Raw genomic sequence first — 14,883 nt, forward strand, 5'->3', positions numbered from 1 at the left:
CTTAGAAGTGAGACATCTAAAGGTGAGAGGCAGACAGAAGAGTAAGAGAATCAGACACTTAGAGGAAGCATACACTTTAGGGAGACTCTTTAGAGAGTACAGCTAGACTTGGGACTTGGACTAGAAAGAGAGACTGAAGAATAATCGGGATTGAATCACAATATGTCTGATCTCCATTCTTCGAGTCTGTCCTCATTCTCTCTCTTGCTGAACCCTGACCCGCAGACCTGACAAGCAGCTTGGGCCTGGATACAGTGGCCAACCAAAATCGGGGCAGCCCAAGCCTCAACATTTTGCTAGGGTTGAGACAGTGAAAAGGTTTTATCTCATTGATTACATTTGTAAGATATGCCTTCAATATGTGTTCTGCTATGTATTCAAATATATCTATAATATAAAAATGTTGGGAAGAAGCAAAAGAAACTTGCCCTAAGTTCTGCCTTTTTGTTATCAACCTCCTTTTAATCATAAATTCAAACTAAGTTTTAGGTCATAGGGGACCTGTGTATTTAACAATATTTGATCAGCTTACAGCACTCATGTTTTCTTACCTAAAACATAACAATTTTTCCTAACCATGATTTTTGTTACTCATGTTTTATTCCTCAAAACATAATACAAGTTCCAAACCACAAAAGAACAAATGGCACTGATAGTGTAGACCATACAACCTACATTCTGTATCATTTGACATATTGTAAAACAAACAAAAGAAAAAAATCAAGATTGGGAGAAATTTTTAACTGTACCTTGGAACAGGACTTTGTGGTTTTGACTTCTGGAAGCTATATAACTTTCTGGTTAAGGGTGGGGGTGAGGTTGGAGTATTGCAGATAAGCTTCTGAGTGGAATTTTGTGGCCCTGATTTATCAGCAGTGACTTGATTACAATGAATTCTTATCATATACCTTGTCCTGTGTTTGACTTGTGTCAGATCTCAGTGGACCCCATGATGTAATGGCTTTGCACAGTATATAACCACTGTCCAGTATGAACAGTTTCATAATGATGAAGACTACATAGGTGTGCAAAATCTTCATTATTCTAAACATGTCCATTAGGACTCTGTGGGTGTGTCCTGAGTCACAGAGGGCATGGTTAAGTCTCACGGGGCATGTCCTAAGAAACAGGGGGACATGCTTAAAACTCAGTGGGCATGTCCTGAGACATGGGGTGCATGATTAGCACACAGGAGGCAACTCCAGAGGCATAGGGGCCATGCTTAAGACTCATGGGAATGTCCTGAGTCATAGGAGGGCATGTTTAAGACTGAGCGGCATGTCCTGAGTCACAGGGAGCATGTTCAGGACTCTGGGGGTGTGTTTAAGACTCCGGAGGCATGTCCTATGTCACAGGGGGCGTGCTTAGACTCTAGTACATATTCTTTCGTGATAATGAAGACTAGAAAATTGTGCAAAGGCTTGACTCTATTAAATACACTCACATGGTTTCTGTCTTAGTGTTTCCATTGCTATGAAGAGAAATCATGAAAAAGGCAACTTCTATAAAAGCAACAGGATAATTGGGACTGGCTTACAGTTTCAGAGATTTAGTTCTTTTTCATCATAGCAGAAAGCATGGGAGGCATAAAAGAAAACATGATGCTTGTGAAGAAGCTGAGAGTTCTGCTTCTTGATCCAAAGGCAGCCAGGAAGAGACTGTCTGCCAGGGAGCTAGTAGGAGGGCCCATTCTGCACTGGGTGGAACTTCAAAGCCTTCAGTGATGCACTTCCTCCAAGGCCACATCTCATAATAACTTCCTCCCACTCCCTGAGCCAAGCATATTTATACTACCACATTCCACTGCCTGGCCCCCATATGATTGTGCAAACACATGAGTGTATGGAGACCATATTTAAAAATAGCATAATACAAAATATGTGAGGTTCAAATTAAAAAGTCCTCATCATCTATAGAAGTCTCATAAATGTTAAAAGTCCAAAGTTCAAAGTCTCTTCTGAGATCATTCTAATCATGTAACTGTAACTTCCTATACGTTCATAAATATAGCACATAAGATCCATCCAAATTCAAAGGATATAGGTCACCATTCCTTACCACCATTCTGAGGAAATACTGGGCCAAAAGGAGACCAAAAGCCAGCAAGGCAATTTCCAAACTCTGCATCTCCATGTCTGATGTCAAAGCATTCTTCAGATCTCCAACTCCTTCCTGCCTTGCTCACTGCAGCACAATTCTTTCTCTTTGGCTGATTTTATTTCCTGAAAGTAGTTTCCCTGAGAATGTATCCCACAGCTCAGGAATCTAAAACTCTTGGGGTTGCCAAAGTAACTTCAAAATTACAGCTTCTTGTTCCAGTATCTGGGATCCACAGATGATCTTCTGCCCTCCTCAAAAGAAGCTGGGTCTCTCTCCAGCTCTTCCCTCTGTAGTACACTAGGTTCTGCTTGACTCCACTCAACTGCTGCTGCTGTTCTTTCTGCTCCTTCCATGGGACTTACATCTTCAGCATGCTAGATTCTTCTGTGACAAACATTCTTGACTGTGTTTCTCTCATGCTCCCTTCATGGTACCAAGCCTTAGCTACAACTGCATGAAACATTCATGCCTTAAAACCAGTGCCACCTGGGTGAGTCTTACATAGGACTGAGTCAAGCTGAACCACAAGGGACAACCTTGGCTACCTCTGGAATACAACTTCTTTGTCCTCTCAGAAAACACTTAACAGAAGATGTCACCTCAGTCATGCTGGTTTCTTCTTCATCACCACTAATTTTCTAACTACAGCCAACCAGCATCAATCGTCTCAGTTGTCCCTTCTATTCTTGCCTCTAAAAGCAGAGCCACATGGACAAAGTTCCTGAGTTCCTCTGCCTGCTGGGGCTGGAACATGGCCCCTTCTGCTACTTCATCGCCAGCTTTCTATTTTTCAACAATCTCACTGCCTAAGCTTGACTGTCCTGGATCTTATTCAGTAGATTAACCTTGAACTCAGAGATCTGCATATGTCTGTCTGCTGAATGCTGGGATAAAAGGTGTGTGACACTTTGCCTGTACCTAAGCTTTTCATTGCCCCAAATTTGTTCTGTACTACAGGGAGCCAGCCTGGCTCTGAGAGGGTAGTGGCAGGGGCACAGAGTAAGACTCCGGTAATGACATTAAAGTCTGAGGGTCTCAGGGCTCTCTGGCTTTCTGGCCTGTACTGAAATGCTGGTGATAACTTATAAAAAGTCCTAAAAACTTCTTCTGAGGGTAAGAGACTGCAGGCTTAGGTGATTAACACCTGCAGCCTAACAGCAGAGGATTAGGCAATGTAGCCTTTGTTCTATCTCAGCAGGAACTGCTGGGCTCTAACATGCTAGTCTGAGATCACAGGAAGAAAAGACACTTTAAAAAGTTGCTATAGATTTATTTAAGTGTAAAAGGTATCCTATGCAGCTATCTGAGGGGAAAGGTAAAAAAAATCCTGAGTGGGGAGAAGGAAAAAATTCTAACAAAGTAAAAATTCTAAGGGAGAAAACTTCTAAGCAGGGGGAAAGGAAAGGACTAAGGGCCCCTAACTAACTCACTCACTAACTCACTAACTTTACCTTTGTCTTTGTCTTCAGTATTTATACATCATTCTGAGTACATGATCACATGTCACAAAGTTCATCACAAGTTCACACCAAAATTCAAATCATAAATTGAAATAGAAGTTTACAACACAGAATGTTTACATGAATATCCATTAGGAGCAATTATCTAGCTAGACATTCATCAGCTGTCTAGCTCCACAGGTTCACTGAAAGATTGAAACTATAACTTAAGAAATTAGTGAAGGTTTGTATAGACAAACCCAGGGAATGTTTTCTCTTCTGTCCATGTACCTATAATAAATCATTAATTCCCTTTTAGTGACCATTGGTTAATTGTTTTACTTCTTGGAATGTGCTCTGAGCTAGAGAAAGTCTGGATACTATCTCTCTTGGGGCAATTAACTGATAACACTTTGGAGACCGGCAGAGTTCTTACTGCAGTTTTGACCATGCCTGAGGGACTTAATAGCAGTCCTGTTAAGGTTTCTCTCCAGTATGTGTTCTTTTATGTTTTCAAAGATTACTGTGAAATGAAAAGGCTTTACCACATTGATTACATTCATAAGGTCTCTCTCTGGTATGTGTTATCTTATGACATTGGAGACCATTGTGACCTGAAAAGGCTTTACCACATTGATTACATTAATAAGGTTTTTCTCCAGTATGTGTTCTTTTATGTATTTGGAGATGACTGTGACATGAAAAGGCTTTACCACATTGATTACATTCATAAGGTTTCTCTCCAGTATGTGTTCTTTTATGGATTTGGAGATTACTGTGACTTGAAAAGGCTTTAACACATTGATTACATTCATAAGGTTTTTCTCCAGTATGTGTTCTTTTATGATATTGTAGACCACTGTGACATGAAAAGGCTTTACCACATTGATTACATTCATAAGGTTTCTCTCCAGTATGCGTTCTTTTATGTATTTGGAGATTACTGTGACATAAAAAGGCTTTACCACATTGATTACATTCATAAGGTTTCTCTCCAGTATGTGTTCTTTTATGGATTTGGAGACCACTGTGACATGAAAAGGTTTTACCACATTGATTACATTCATAAGGTTTTTCTCCAGTATGTGTTCTTTTATGTGTTTGGAGATTACTGTGACTTGAAAAGGCTTTACCACATTGATTACATTCATAAGGTTTTTCTCCAGTATGTGTTCTTTTATGATATTGTAGACCACTGTGACATGAAAAGGCTTTACCACATTGATTACATGCATAAGGTTTCTCTCCAGTATGTGTTTTTTTATGTATTTGGAGACGACTGTGACTTGAAAAGGCTTTACCACATTGATTACATTCATAAGGTTTCTCTCCAGTATGTGTTCTTTTATGATATTGTAGACCACTGTGACTTGAAAAGGCTTTACCACATTGATTACATTCATAAGGTTTCTCTCCAGTATGTGTTCTTTTATGATATTGTAGACCACTGTGACATGAAAAGGTTTTACCACATTGATTACATTCATAAGGTTTCTCTCCAGTATGTGTTTTTTTATGTATTTGGAGACGACTGTGACTTGAAAAGGCTTTACCACATTGATTACATTCATAAGGTTTCTCTCCAGTATGTGTTCTTTCATGAATTTGGAGATGACTTTGTTGTGTAAAGCCTTTACCACATTGGTTACATTCATAAGGTTTCTCTCCAGTATAACTTTTTTCATGCCTGCAACAGTAATGGGCATATGTGAAAGCTTTACCACATTCATTACCGTGATCAATCATTTTACCAATATGAATAAATTTTACAGTTGGTCTAATAATAAAGAACACTCAGATCATAAGGATTTATCACTTTGATGTTTTTAACATGTCATAAAAAATATGTGATAACTCAGAGCATTAAAACACTGGATGCATTCTCAGATTTTTCTGCAATGTGCATCACACCACAGCAGCACTGTGAACCAAGGTTTAACAAAAGAATTTACATATCTAGTACCCACAGAGTTTTTCTGCAGTGTGACTTTGTGGATATTCCCAGTAAAGTCAGAAAACCAATTAATTGCAAACATCTATCATATTCAGAATGTCTACCAAAGGCAGAATACTACATATCTTCTCATTGTTCTGAAGTAGATAGAGGCACGTTGTTCTTTTTAGTATCTCTATGCTCACAAGGTTTCATTCATTCTGACAATGGATACACCCATTAAAAAGGAATTACAAGCCAGGCGGTGGTGGTGCATGCCTTTAATCCCAGCACTTGGGAGGCAGAGGCAGGCGGATTTCTGAGTTCGAGGCCAGCCTGGTCTACCGAGTGAGTTCCAGACAGCCAGGAATACACAGAGAAAATCTGTCTTGAAAAAAAATAACAAACAAACAAACAAAAAAAAAAAAAAAAAAAAAAAAAAAGGACGAACAAATGAAAGGTTTCTACGTTGAATTCACACACATTGACTTTTTGTTCATTGTAGACATGATTAATGCTCCTCCAGGACATTCTTGACTCTCATAAACTGACCTCACAATAAACTTAAAAGTTTCACTACAAGAATATGAGCATCACCAACTTTATCATGGACTATTTGCTTATTAGAAAGTTATGAATACATGTTTATCACTATTCAATGAGACTATACAAATTGGTAGTTCCACAACATAGTTCTAATGGAGATACAAATCAAATGAAGGAATCACTGAAGGCATTGTTTCCTTCTCTTATGGAATTGCCTTGCAAACACCAATCAGATAACTGACATTGAGGTACATAGTTTTGGGAGACTGTTATAATCATAGCTACAATAAAAGAACTGATATTTTACACACTTGCTTTACTTTAGAGCTTCCAGATCATATACAAATTTCCTCACAACCATATTTATATCAGCTTAAACATTAAAATTACCTTTCATGACTTCTAGAAGTTTGACATTGTTCTTCAATATGATGGTCTTCCAAATTATAGCCTATAACACGGTACCAGAAAGTAAATGATATGGTATTGGAATTAGGCAAAATTCAAGTTACACTGAATTTTCACAGCAATGAACCTAATTTATTCAACTCAGTATTACTTGTTCTCTATTGAAATAAGAGATGATCATCATTATTCAAGAAACATTTTTCCCTTATTTTGAAAAGCAAAAGAAAATTCACAGTCTTACCTAGAGCAGTGAGGTTCCAGTAGGTTTCCAGCATCACATCTTTGTAGAGATTCTTCTGGGAAGGATCCAGCAAATTCCACTCTTCTGAAGTGAAGTTCACATGCACATCATCATAAGTCACTGCATCCTAAAATATCACACATATGTGTCCAACACAAAGCCTGATACTGACATCACTACAAAGTAAATGTGCGCTTCCTAGACAATATAATCATATAATTCAGGTGATTCCTCCACTTATTTCCTGACACTCGAATTATAATATAATCACTATGTCAGTTTAGAAGGAACATGAAATATAAGGTTCACCTGCATCACTTCTGAACCCTTAGAATAGGATATAGCCTTGCAACACAAATGGCAATTGAGAGGGATATGCAGGGGGAAACAGATCAACTGTACTGAGCACACATCTGAAAAGCTGTATGAACAATTACTAACTACAAAAGTGATGGGCAAGCTGTGTGTATTTACTCATGTCTTTAATCGCAGAGGTACAGGCAGGTGTATGTCATATAGCTGGATGCCAGCACAGTCTATGAAATGAGTTTCAGGACAGCAAAATGTACATGTTAAGAACCTCACTCTGCTACAAAAATAAACCAGGAAAAAATGATAGAATGAACTCACAGTTCTTTACTGTAGTTCCTGCAAAGAATTATAAGTTCACTGCAGTTCTGTATTCATCTTGCATAAACGTAAAATGAGCCACTTTAAACAGCAACATTAATTAAATTTTACTAAAAGGGAATGTATGTTTAAACAGTTAAAATGGACAGATGAAAATATTAGTAATGTGTATGTTTTGGTTTTTTTGGTTTTTTTTTTGAGACAGAGTTTCTCTGTATAGCCCTCGCTGTCCTGAAACTCACTCTGTAGACCAGGCTGGCCTTGAACTCAGAAATACTGCCTCTGCATCACAAGGGCTGGTATTAAAGGTGTGCACCACCACCGCCCGGCAGTAATGTATATGTTGATCAGAAATAAAGAATGCAGTTCAGGAGACATAGCTTAGGAGTGGAAAGATCTTGCTGGTCTTCCACATAATAGTGGTCAATGTCCAGCATACACATGTGGACCAACACCTGTCATTTCTTCAAGATCAGGAGTTCTGAGGCCATCTTCTGACAACAGTAAACATTAGGCACACATGATATTCATATTCATGCACCCAGCCATAATACACTTATTATTCAAAAATTTCACAACAAACATAAGAGATAGGCAGGACATAATACACCTGCAATTCAATGACTCGGAAACATTAGATAATATTGATGACATGAGCAAAAGCCATCCAGAGAAATAGAATATAATCTACATATTAGGCTGAATTTCAAAATGAAAGATGTGAATAAAGAGCAGCACAAAAGCATGTGTTTATTTAACAAAAGCATGTAAGGGGGCTTATGTGGTTTCTATATCTACAATCAGGACAGGAAGGGCTTCACAGAAAAACTTGTCTAGAAAAACAAAAACAGAATGAATAAAGTTAAAAATACAAAATCACCAGGTTTGGAAAATAGCATAGCATTGAACAGGAAATGTGTGCACAGTATCTTATGTGATTGAGGGACAGAGTCCAAATGGGGAATGTATGGGAGAATGAGAAGAAAGCTGAAGGATCAGATTCAACCACAACACTGGAGACACCCAGAACAAAATTTATCCTAAGAGAAATGCAGAGGTAAAGTTGGAGCAGAGACTGAAGGAGTGGCCAATGAAAACTCAGAGCAGCGAAGGATACACTGTACCCTTCCCCCTGTTAGGAGCCATGCTGCGTTTGCTGAAGTAGCTATACGCTCGCCATTAGAAGATGGCGCTGGCTTCCTGTTCCTGGTTCTTCTTGGCCTTGGTGTCTGCAGCTGTGCACACGTGTAGGCACGAATTTTCCCGCTGAAAGTGGATATGTAAATGAGACCCCGGTCTGTAAGCCAATGAGGACAGATCATGTCTCTTTGATAGTATATAACTCAGTACATTCTGGGGCTTGGGGTCCTTCCTTTGTTCTCCATCTTGCATCCTTCTAACTAAAAGAGCTGTAACAATAAAAGACGCTGTCAGAAGAATCTTGAGTGTGACGTGCTCCTTATCGGCGAGGTAGCGTGTCGCATCCCCCCACCATGATTAAGCCTGAAGAGACCTTGTTTACCACAACAAGGTCAAGTGACAGGATCTAGGTGGAGTTACCCACCTTGGCTGCCCAGAACACAGAAGCAGAACTGCCCCTGGGCTTGCCTTGAGACATCTCTGGCCGTGAACTGGATTGGACTATGGATTATCCCACCCATATGAAACCAGGAGGGGTTGTGGGTTGGGTCTTCTCCTTTAAATTGAGAGCTGAACATTAAAGCTTGGGGCCTTGATCAGAGAACTTTGTCTTGGCCTCATCTCTTCTCACCCTCCTTCCCCCTTCAATTCCCAGCCCCCCTTTCAGGTGAACCCAGTTGACTTGTGGCTGCGGGCAGCTACAATACACTGGAATGGGGAGCTCAGAATCTGTGCTGACCTGGAGTGAGGCGTCTTTAACACTGGGTTGCCGAGGGAGTGCTACCAAAGATGTGGCTAAAACAGCTGGAAGGTGAAGAGAGAAGGATATTGCCCCATAGACCTGGAAAAGACCACCAGCAAAGAACAGGGGCTCTGATCCAATAAAGATATGCTAAATTTGTGAGAATCAATGAAGAACAATCTTCATCTTATGACAGCTCCAAGTTCAAAATTATAGAGTCACATATGAACTGCACAGAGTGTAGTTCAGGAGGTGGGAAATGAGGTCTTTGTCTTTCTACCCTGTAAAATAAGGTAGGCAGAGCCTGATTTTGCCCTGGATGCTGTCTCAAAGAGCACTCTGTCATGGACTAGTCAATGGGTCTAGGTCCTGTTGTTAAGGATTTAACCCAAGGTGTGGGGCTAGAAACTAAATTGACTAGGGTGGAGTCTGTCTAATTTCCTCAGTGAAAGAATAACAAATTGCAACACACAAAATAGACAGCCACAAGGGGGCGGTAAAAGCTACCCAGCAGATTCCTCCACTTGGACAAAAGAGAAAATGAAGGCAGGATGGCAGCTGTGAGCCCTGTAGCAGGGTTCCAAGTCTGCTCTAACCTTCCCAGAAATTAAGACCAGAGGCACACTGTCCACTATACCAGGCTCTGGAACATGTTCGAAGCACTTTGGGGCTGCGACTCTCCAGCGTATCCACTGTAGCAGGGTTCCACATTCAATTTAGTCATCTCCTTCCACAGATACTCAAGAAAAACCTGAAAACCAACGCACAGAGACACAAATCTGGCAGATAAGCCACTGACCCAAAAAGAATGGTGGATATTAACAACTGGCCTTCCAATCCTTTAGTTGGGAGTCCTGAGGGTCTTGGGTCAATGCACTAAGATGTTATGTCCAAGTCACAGAGACCCCAAAGACCAACAAGTAGCCTGTTGTAATGCAAACACATGGAGGTCTTTATTATGAGTTCTGTAATAAGGATTCTCACCAGTCAGCCTCACGTGAGATCGAAACTGAGAGTCTAGAGGTACTGAGTATTTATTGTAGTTACAGCAAGATTGGGGCATTAACATACAGGTCAGCAACTTAGTATTTTAAAAACTACATGACTGGCATAATCTGCGGGAACCAATCAAGGGGGCAAAATCATCTGACAAACATGATGGGTAGACTAACTTTTTCTCTGTAAGGTGTATTAGTTATCAATATGTAGCTTAACCCTGCAGTTGTACCTTGACTGGCTGTTGACAAGGGGGGATTGTCATAGGATGTTTGCTCAAGTGGACTTTGTGCAATCTCAGAAACAGAATTGATTGGGGTTTACAAACTCATCTTTGGCCTGAGGTCCTGATTATTGAAAGATGCTCCTGTTCAACCACAAGCTATGCATTTCAGTAGAAAAGGTACTTTGTCCAAAGACCTACCTCACTATCTGTTACTGCAGATCCAATATCAGTTGCACTTACTCTGAGACAGAATACCAGTGGAAGTTGCCTGTCCCCCTGTGCATCATCTTATAGATAAGATAGACAATCCCCACCTGCCCTTCCTTTCCTGTCTCAGCCCTGTGTCTCAGCCCCACTTGGGCAGACAGTCCCTGTTCAACCACATGCTTTACCTGCCAGGACACAGGTAAGCTTTCTATAGATCTACCACACTGTCTGTTATCCCAGATGCAATGATCACAGTTTTCCCCTAGCACTGTACTAAACACCGGAGGCAGCTTTACCTCTGTCCTGACTATGTCTGCCTGTGGATGCTAAGATCATCTCTTCCTGCCCACCTCGTCTCCCTGCTCCCAACATTACCCAGCATTCCCTATTGAAATTTAAAAATTAAAAATTAAATTAAATTGAATTAAATAGTTCTTCATCATTAAAAGATATAATTATTTCTTCACGTATCTTTTATTTCCAGTAATGCCAACCTATGATTAGAAAAGTATTTATATGCATTTATATATATTATACACATTATATATATATTTACATACTTATATATATTATGCACATTACATATATTTACATATTAGTATATATTATACACATACTTGAACATCCGTATCTCATCGACATGTTTATATATATTACGGCACATGGATCTGAATATTTGTTTCTTATACACATTTTTGAATATCTGTTTATTGTAAACATTATATGTCTATAATATACATAAATGTCTGTAACATATATAAATATGTCTAATATATATGTCTATAATATGTATAAGTATGTCTAGTGTGTAGGTCTGCAGCAATATATATGAATATGTCTGTAATATATGTAAATATGTCTGCAATATATATAAATATGTCTATAATATATGTGTCTGTAATATGTATAAGTATGTCAATAATATATATAAATATGTCTGTAATATATATAAGTATGTCTGTAATATATGTAAATATGTCCGTAATATATGTAAATATGTCTGTAATATATATGTCTGTAATATATGTAAATGGCTGTAATATATATAAATGTCTAATATATATAAATATGTCTGTAATATAAATAAATGTCTATAATATATATAAATGTCTGTAATATATGTAAATATGTCTATAATATATATAAGTACGTCTGTAATATATACATATATCTGTAATATAAATATGTCTGTAATATAAATATGTCTGTAATATATATAAATGTCTGTAGTATAAATATGTATGTAATATATATATATATATATATATATGTCTGTAATACATATAAATATGTGTATAATAAACAAAAATTCAGATATGTGTATAAATTCGCAGGACCCCCTGAAATAATACCTAATTATTATTAATCAATAATTTCTAGTGCTTTCTTTGCCGCCTGCCTTGGAGAACCATGTCCGCCAGGGTCTCAGGGCCTCACCTCGTCCCTTATGGATTTGTCTCCATGTTGTGTCGGCTGGGAAATAAATCATCGGAAAATCGATAGAGATGATGAAGCCAGGTCTCCGAATTCATCAATCAGATGCATCAACTATAAAACATAAAACATAAAATATAAAAATAAAAATAAAATATAAAATACATCGAATATAAATTCTAAAATATAAAATTAAAAATTAAATTAAACTACAATGGAAAAAATATTAAATATAAAACATCGATAATTACAATGTAAATGTAAATATAAAATATAAAATAAAAATAAAATAAAACAACACATAAAATTCGGTAATATAAAATTTAAAATACAAAATTAAAAAAAGTAAATTAAAATGGAAAATAATAAAAAATACAAACTAAAACATACAATATAATATAAATATTAATATGAAATAAATAATATAAAATATAAAATGAAATAAAACAAAATTTAAAATTTCAAATATATGTAAAATATAAAACGTAAATATAAAATATGAAATAAAATAAAATATAAAATAAATCAAATATAAAATATTAAACATAAAATTAAAAAATAAAGAAAACAAAATATTAACTAATAGAAAATATGAAATTAAATGTAAATATATAAAAATTATAATTTAAAATTAAAATATATAATAAATATGCAATGTAACTTATAAAGCATAAGTATAAAATATAATATAAATATAATGAAAATTAAATAAAAAGTAAATAAAATGTAAAATACATCAAATATAAAATATAAAATTAAAAAATGAAAACAAAATAAAATAGAAAATAATATAAAATGTAAAATATGAAATAAAACATAAAAACAAAATATAAAACATAAAAATATATAAAGTATAAAATAAAATTTAAATATATATTAAAATATAAGATGCAAACTATAATTATAATATATATGTAAATGTAAATAAAAAACACAATTTAAAACATAAAATAAAATAGAAAATAGAAAATAAAAAACTAAAAGTAAAGTAATATATAAAATAATTTAAAATATGACATTAAGTATAAAATACAAAATATCATAAATTATATATATGATATATTATATCTATATAAAATAAGAAATAAATATTAAATAAAATATGAAATAAACTAAAATTTTGAATATACAAAAAAATATAAAATGTAAAATACAAAACACAAATATAAAATATTAAATAAAAAAATACAAAATACATCAAATATAGCATATAAAAAATAAAGTAAAATATAAATTTAAATATAAAATATAAAAAATTATATATGTAAAATATAATGTAAATGTAAAATGTAAAATAAAAAATAAATATAATTTAAAAGAAAATATAAAAGAAGAAATAAATTTAATCTTTAAAATATATAATAAAATATGAAGTGTAAAATATAAAACAAGTATGAAACATACTATGAATATAAATATAAAATCAAAATAAAATGTAAAATACATTAAATATAAAATATAAAACATAAAAATAAAAGTATATCATTTTAAAACGATTTAAAATATGAAATCAAATACAAAATATAATATAAAATAAATTAAATATTTAAAATAAAAATCTGATCGGACTTTTAATTCTACACCGGGCTGTGTAACGGAAATAAAATTGTTAAATATTATACTACACGTGTCACTTCCTATCAGATGCTGTTTGACCAACTGTGCTTCACCGTATGTCATAATATTGATAATAATAAATAATAATAATTTGTCTCCCTATAGTTTGTTTTATATTTTATTTATTTGTTATATTTTATATTTTACATTTTATTTCATATTTTTATTTATTTCATTTACTTAATTTTATATTTATACTTTATTTTATTCCATTTTCATTTACTTTACTACATTTTTATTCGTTATATTTTATATTTTTATCTTATTTAGATTTTTCCGTATTTAATATTTTATTTTATATTTTTATTCATTTTATCTCATATTTTATACTTTGCATTTTACTTCATTATAATTTTATTCTCATATTTCGTTGCACATTTTATATTTATATTAGGATCCTCCCAAGTTGACTATTGATTTGCATTGACTGCTGTGGTCAATTATGGATCAGCATTGGGTATTAATTATCGATAATTGATTAGGGATTATTGATAGGCTTTGATTACCGATTGGCAGTATCGGCTGGTTATCGATCATTGGTTATCATGGTTACTGATCATTTTTAGCATCGATCATTAGTCATTGATTAGTACTGATTACCAATTATCACGATTACTGACCATCATCGTCATCCCATCACCGTCATGCCCCTGCCTCTGCCTCCCCAGTGCTGGAACAAAGGCCTGCGGCACGATTTATTGATTGGTTACTGTTTATTGATACCTGATTAGTATCGACAGAGCCGGGGCCGCTGCAGGAAATCACGGCATAGACCGCAGCCGCGGCCGCCGGCAGACCCCGTCGCCGGCTGTGACGTCGGCAGTGCGACACCTTCAGGGTCCGCGGCGGTGGCGGCGACGACGATCCCGGTGCAGCCGCTGACAGGATGCGGCCGGGTTCGCGGGGCTCAGTCGCGCTCCCTGTGACGTCAGAATCCCGCAAAGAGGTCGGCGGGCGCCGCGGGGCATCACGGGAATCGCACGACTCCGCCATTGACCTCGGGGAATGGCGCAGCCACTTCCGTGCGCCGGAGGGGTTCCTCGTCGCCGGCTGTGACGTCACGGAGTGCGCGACGGGGTCGGCGGGAACCGCGGGGAATCACGGGATTGATCGGCGTCGTCATCGCCACAATCGTCGCCGCCGCCGCCGTGGTTTTGTGAAGACGCCTCCGAGCGCTTGAGCGGGTCCCGGTCGCCGGCTGTGACGTCACGGAGACCGCGACGG

General features: G+C 36.4%; 1 protein-coding gene across 1 annotated transcript; it reads right to left on the reverse strand.

The window, feature by feature from the left end:
- Window positions 1–630: 630 nt before the first annotated feature.
- On the reverse strand, window positions 631–14,520 carry LOC143437400 (uncharacterized). Its single transcript, XM_076922236.1, has 6 exons — window positions 14,383–14,520; window positions 12,046–12,156; window positions 9,817–9,930; window positions 6,668–6,794; window positions 6,409–6,469; window positions 631–5,226 (listed from the first exon to the last, which is right to left on the reverse strand). The coding sequence occupies exons 3-6, from the start codon at window positions 9,901–9,903 to the stop codon at window positions 4,182–4,184; spliced, it is 1,320 nt and encodes a 439-aa protein (XP_076778351.1). The 5' UTR covers window positions 9,904–9,930; window positions 12,046–12,156; window positions 14,383–14,520; the 3' UTR covers window positions 631–4,181.
- Window positions 14,521–14,883: the final 363 nt, after the last annotated feature.

The sequence above is a fragment of the Arvicanthis niloticus genome, chromosome Y, assembly GCF_011762505.2.
Source record: "Arvicanthis niloticus isolate mArvNil1 chromosome Y, mArvNil1.pat.X, whole genome shotgun sequence".
Lineage (NCBI taxonomy): Eukaryota > Metazoa > Chordata > Mammalia > Rodentia > Muridae > Arvicanthis > Arvicanthis niloticus.

Coding starts and splice junctions, on each gene's coding strand:
- LOC143437400 (XM_076922236.1), bottom strand. CDS start 9,903: ATGACTAAATTGAATGTGGAACCCTGCTACAGTGGATACGCTGGAGAG. Junction 6,795..9,816: donor CGAACATGTTCCAGAGCCTG/GTATAGTGGACA, acceptor GTGATATTTTAG/GATGCAGTGACTTATGATGA. Junction 6,470..6,667: donor CTGGAACCTCACTGCTCTAG/GTAAGACTGTGA, acceptor ACCGTGTTATAG/GCTATAATTTGGAAGACCAT.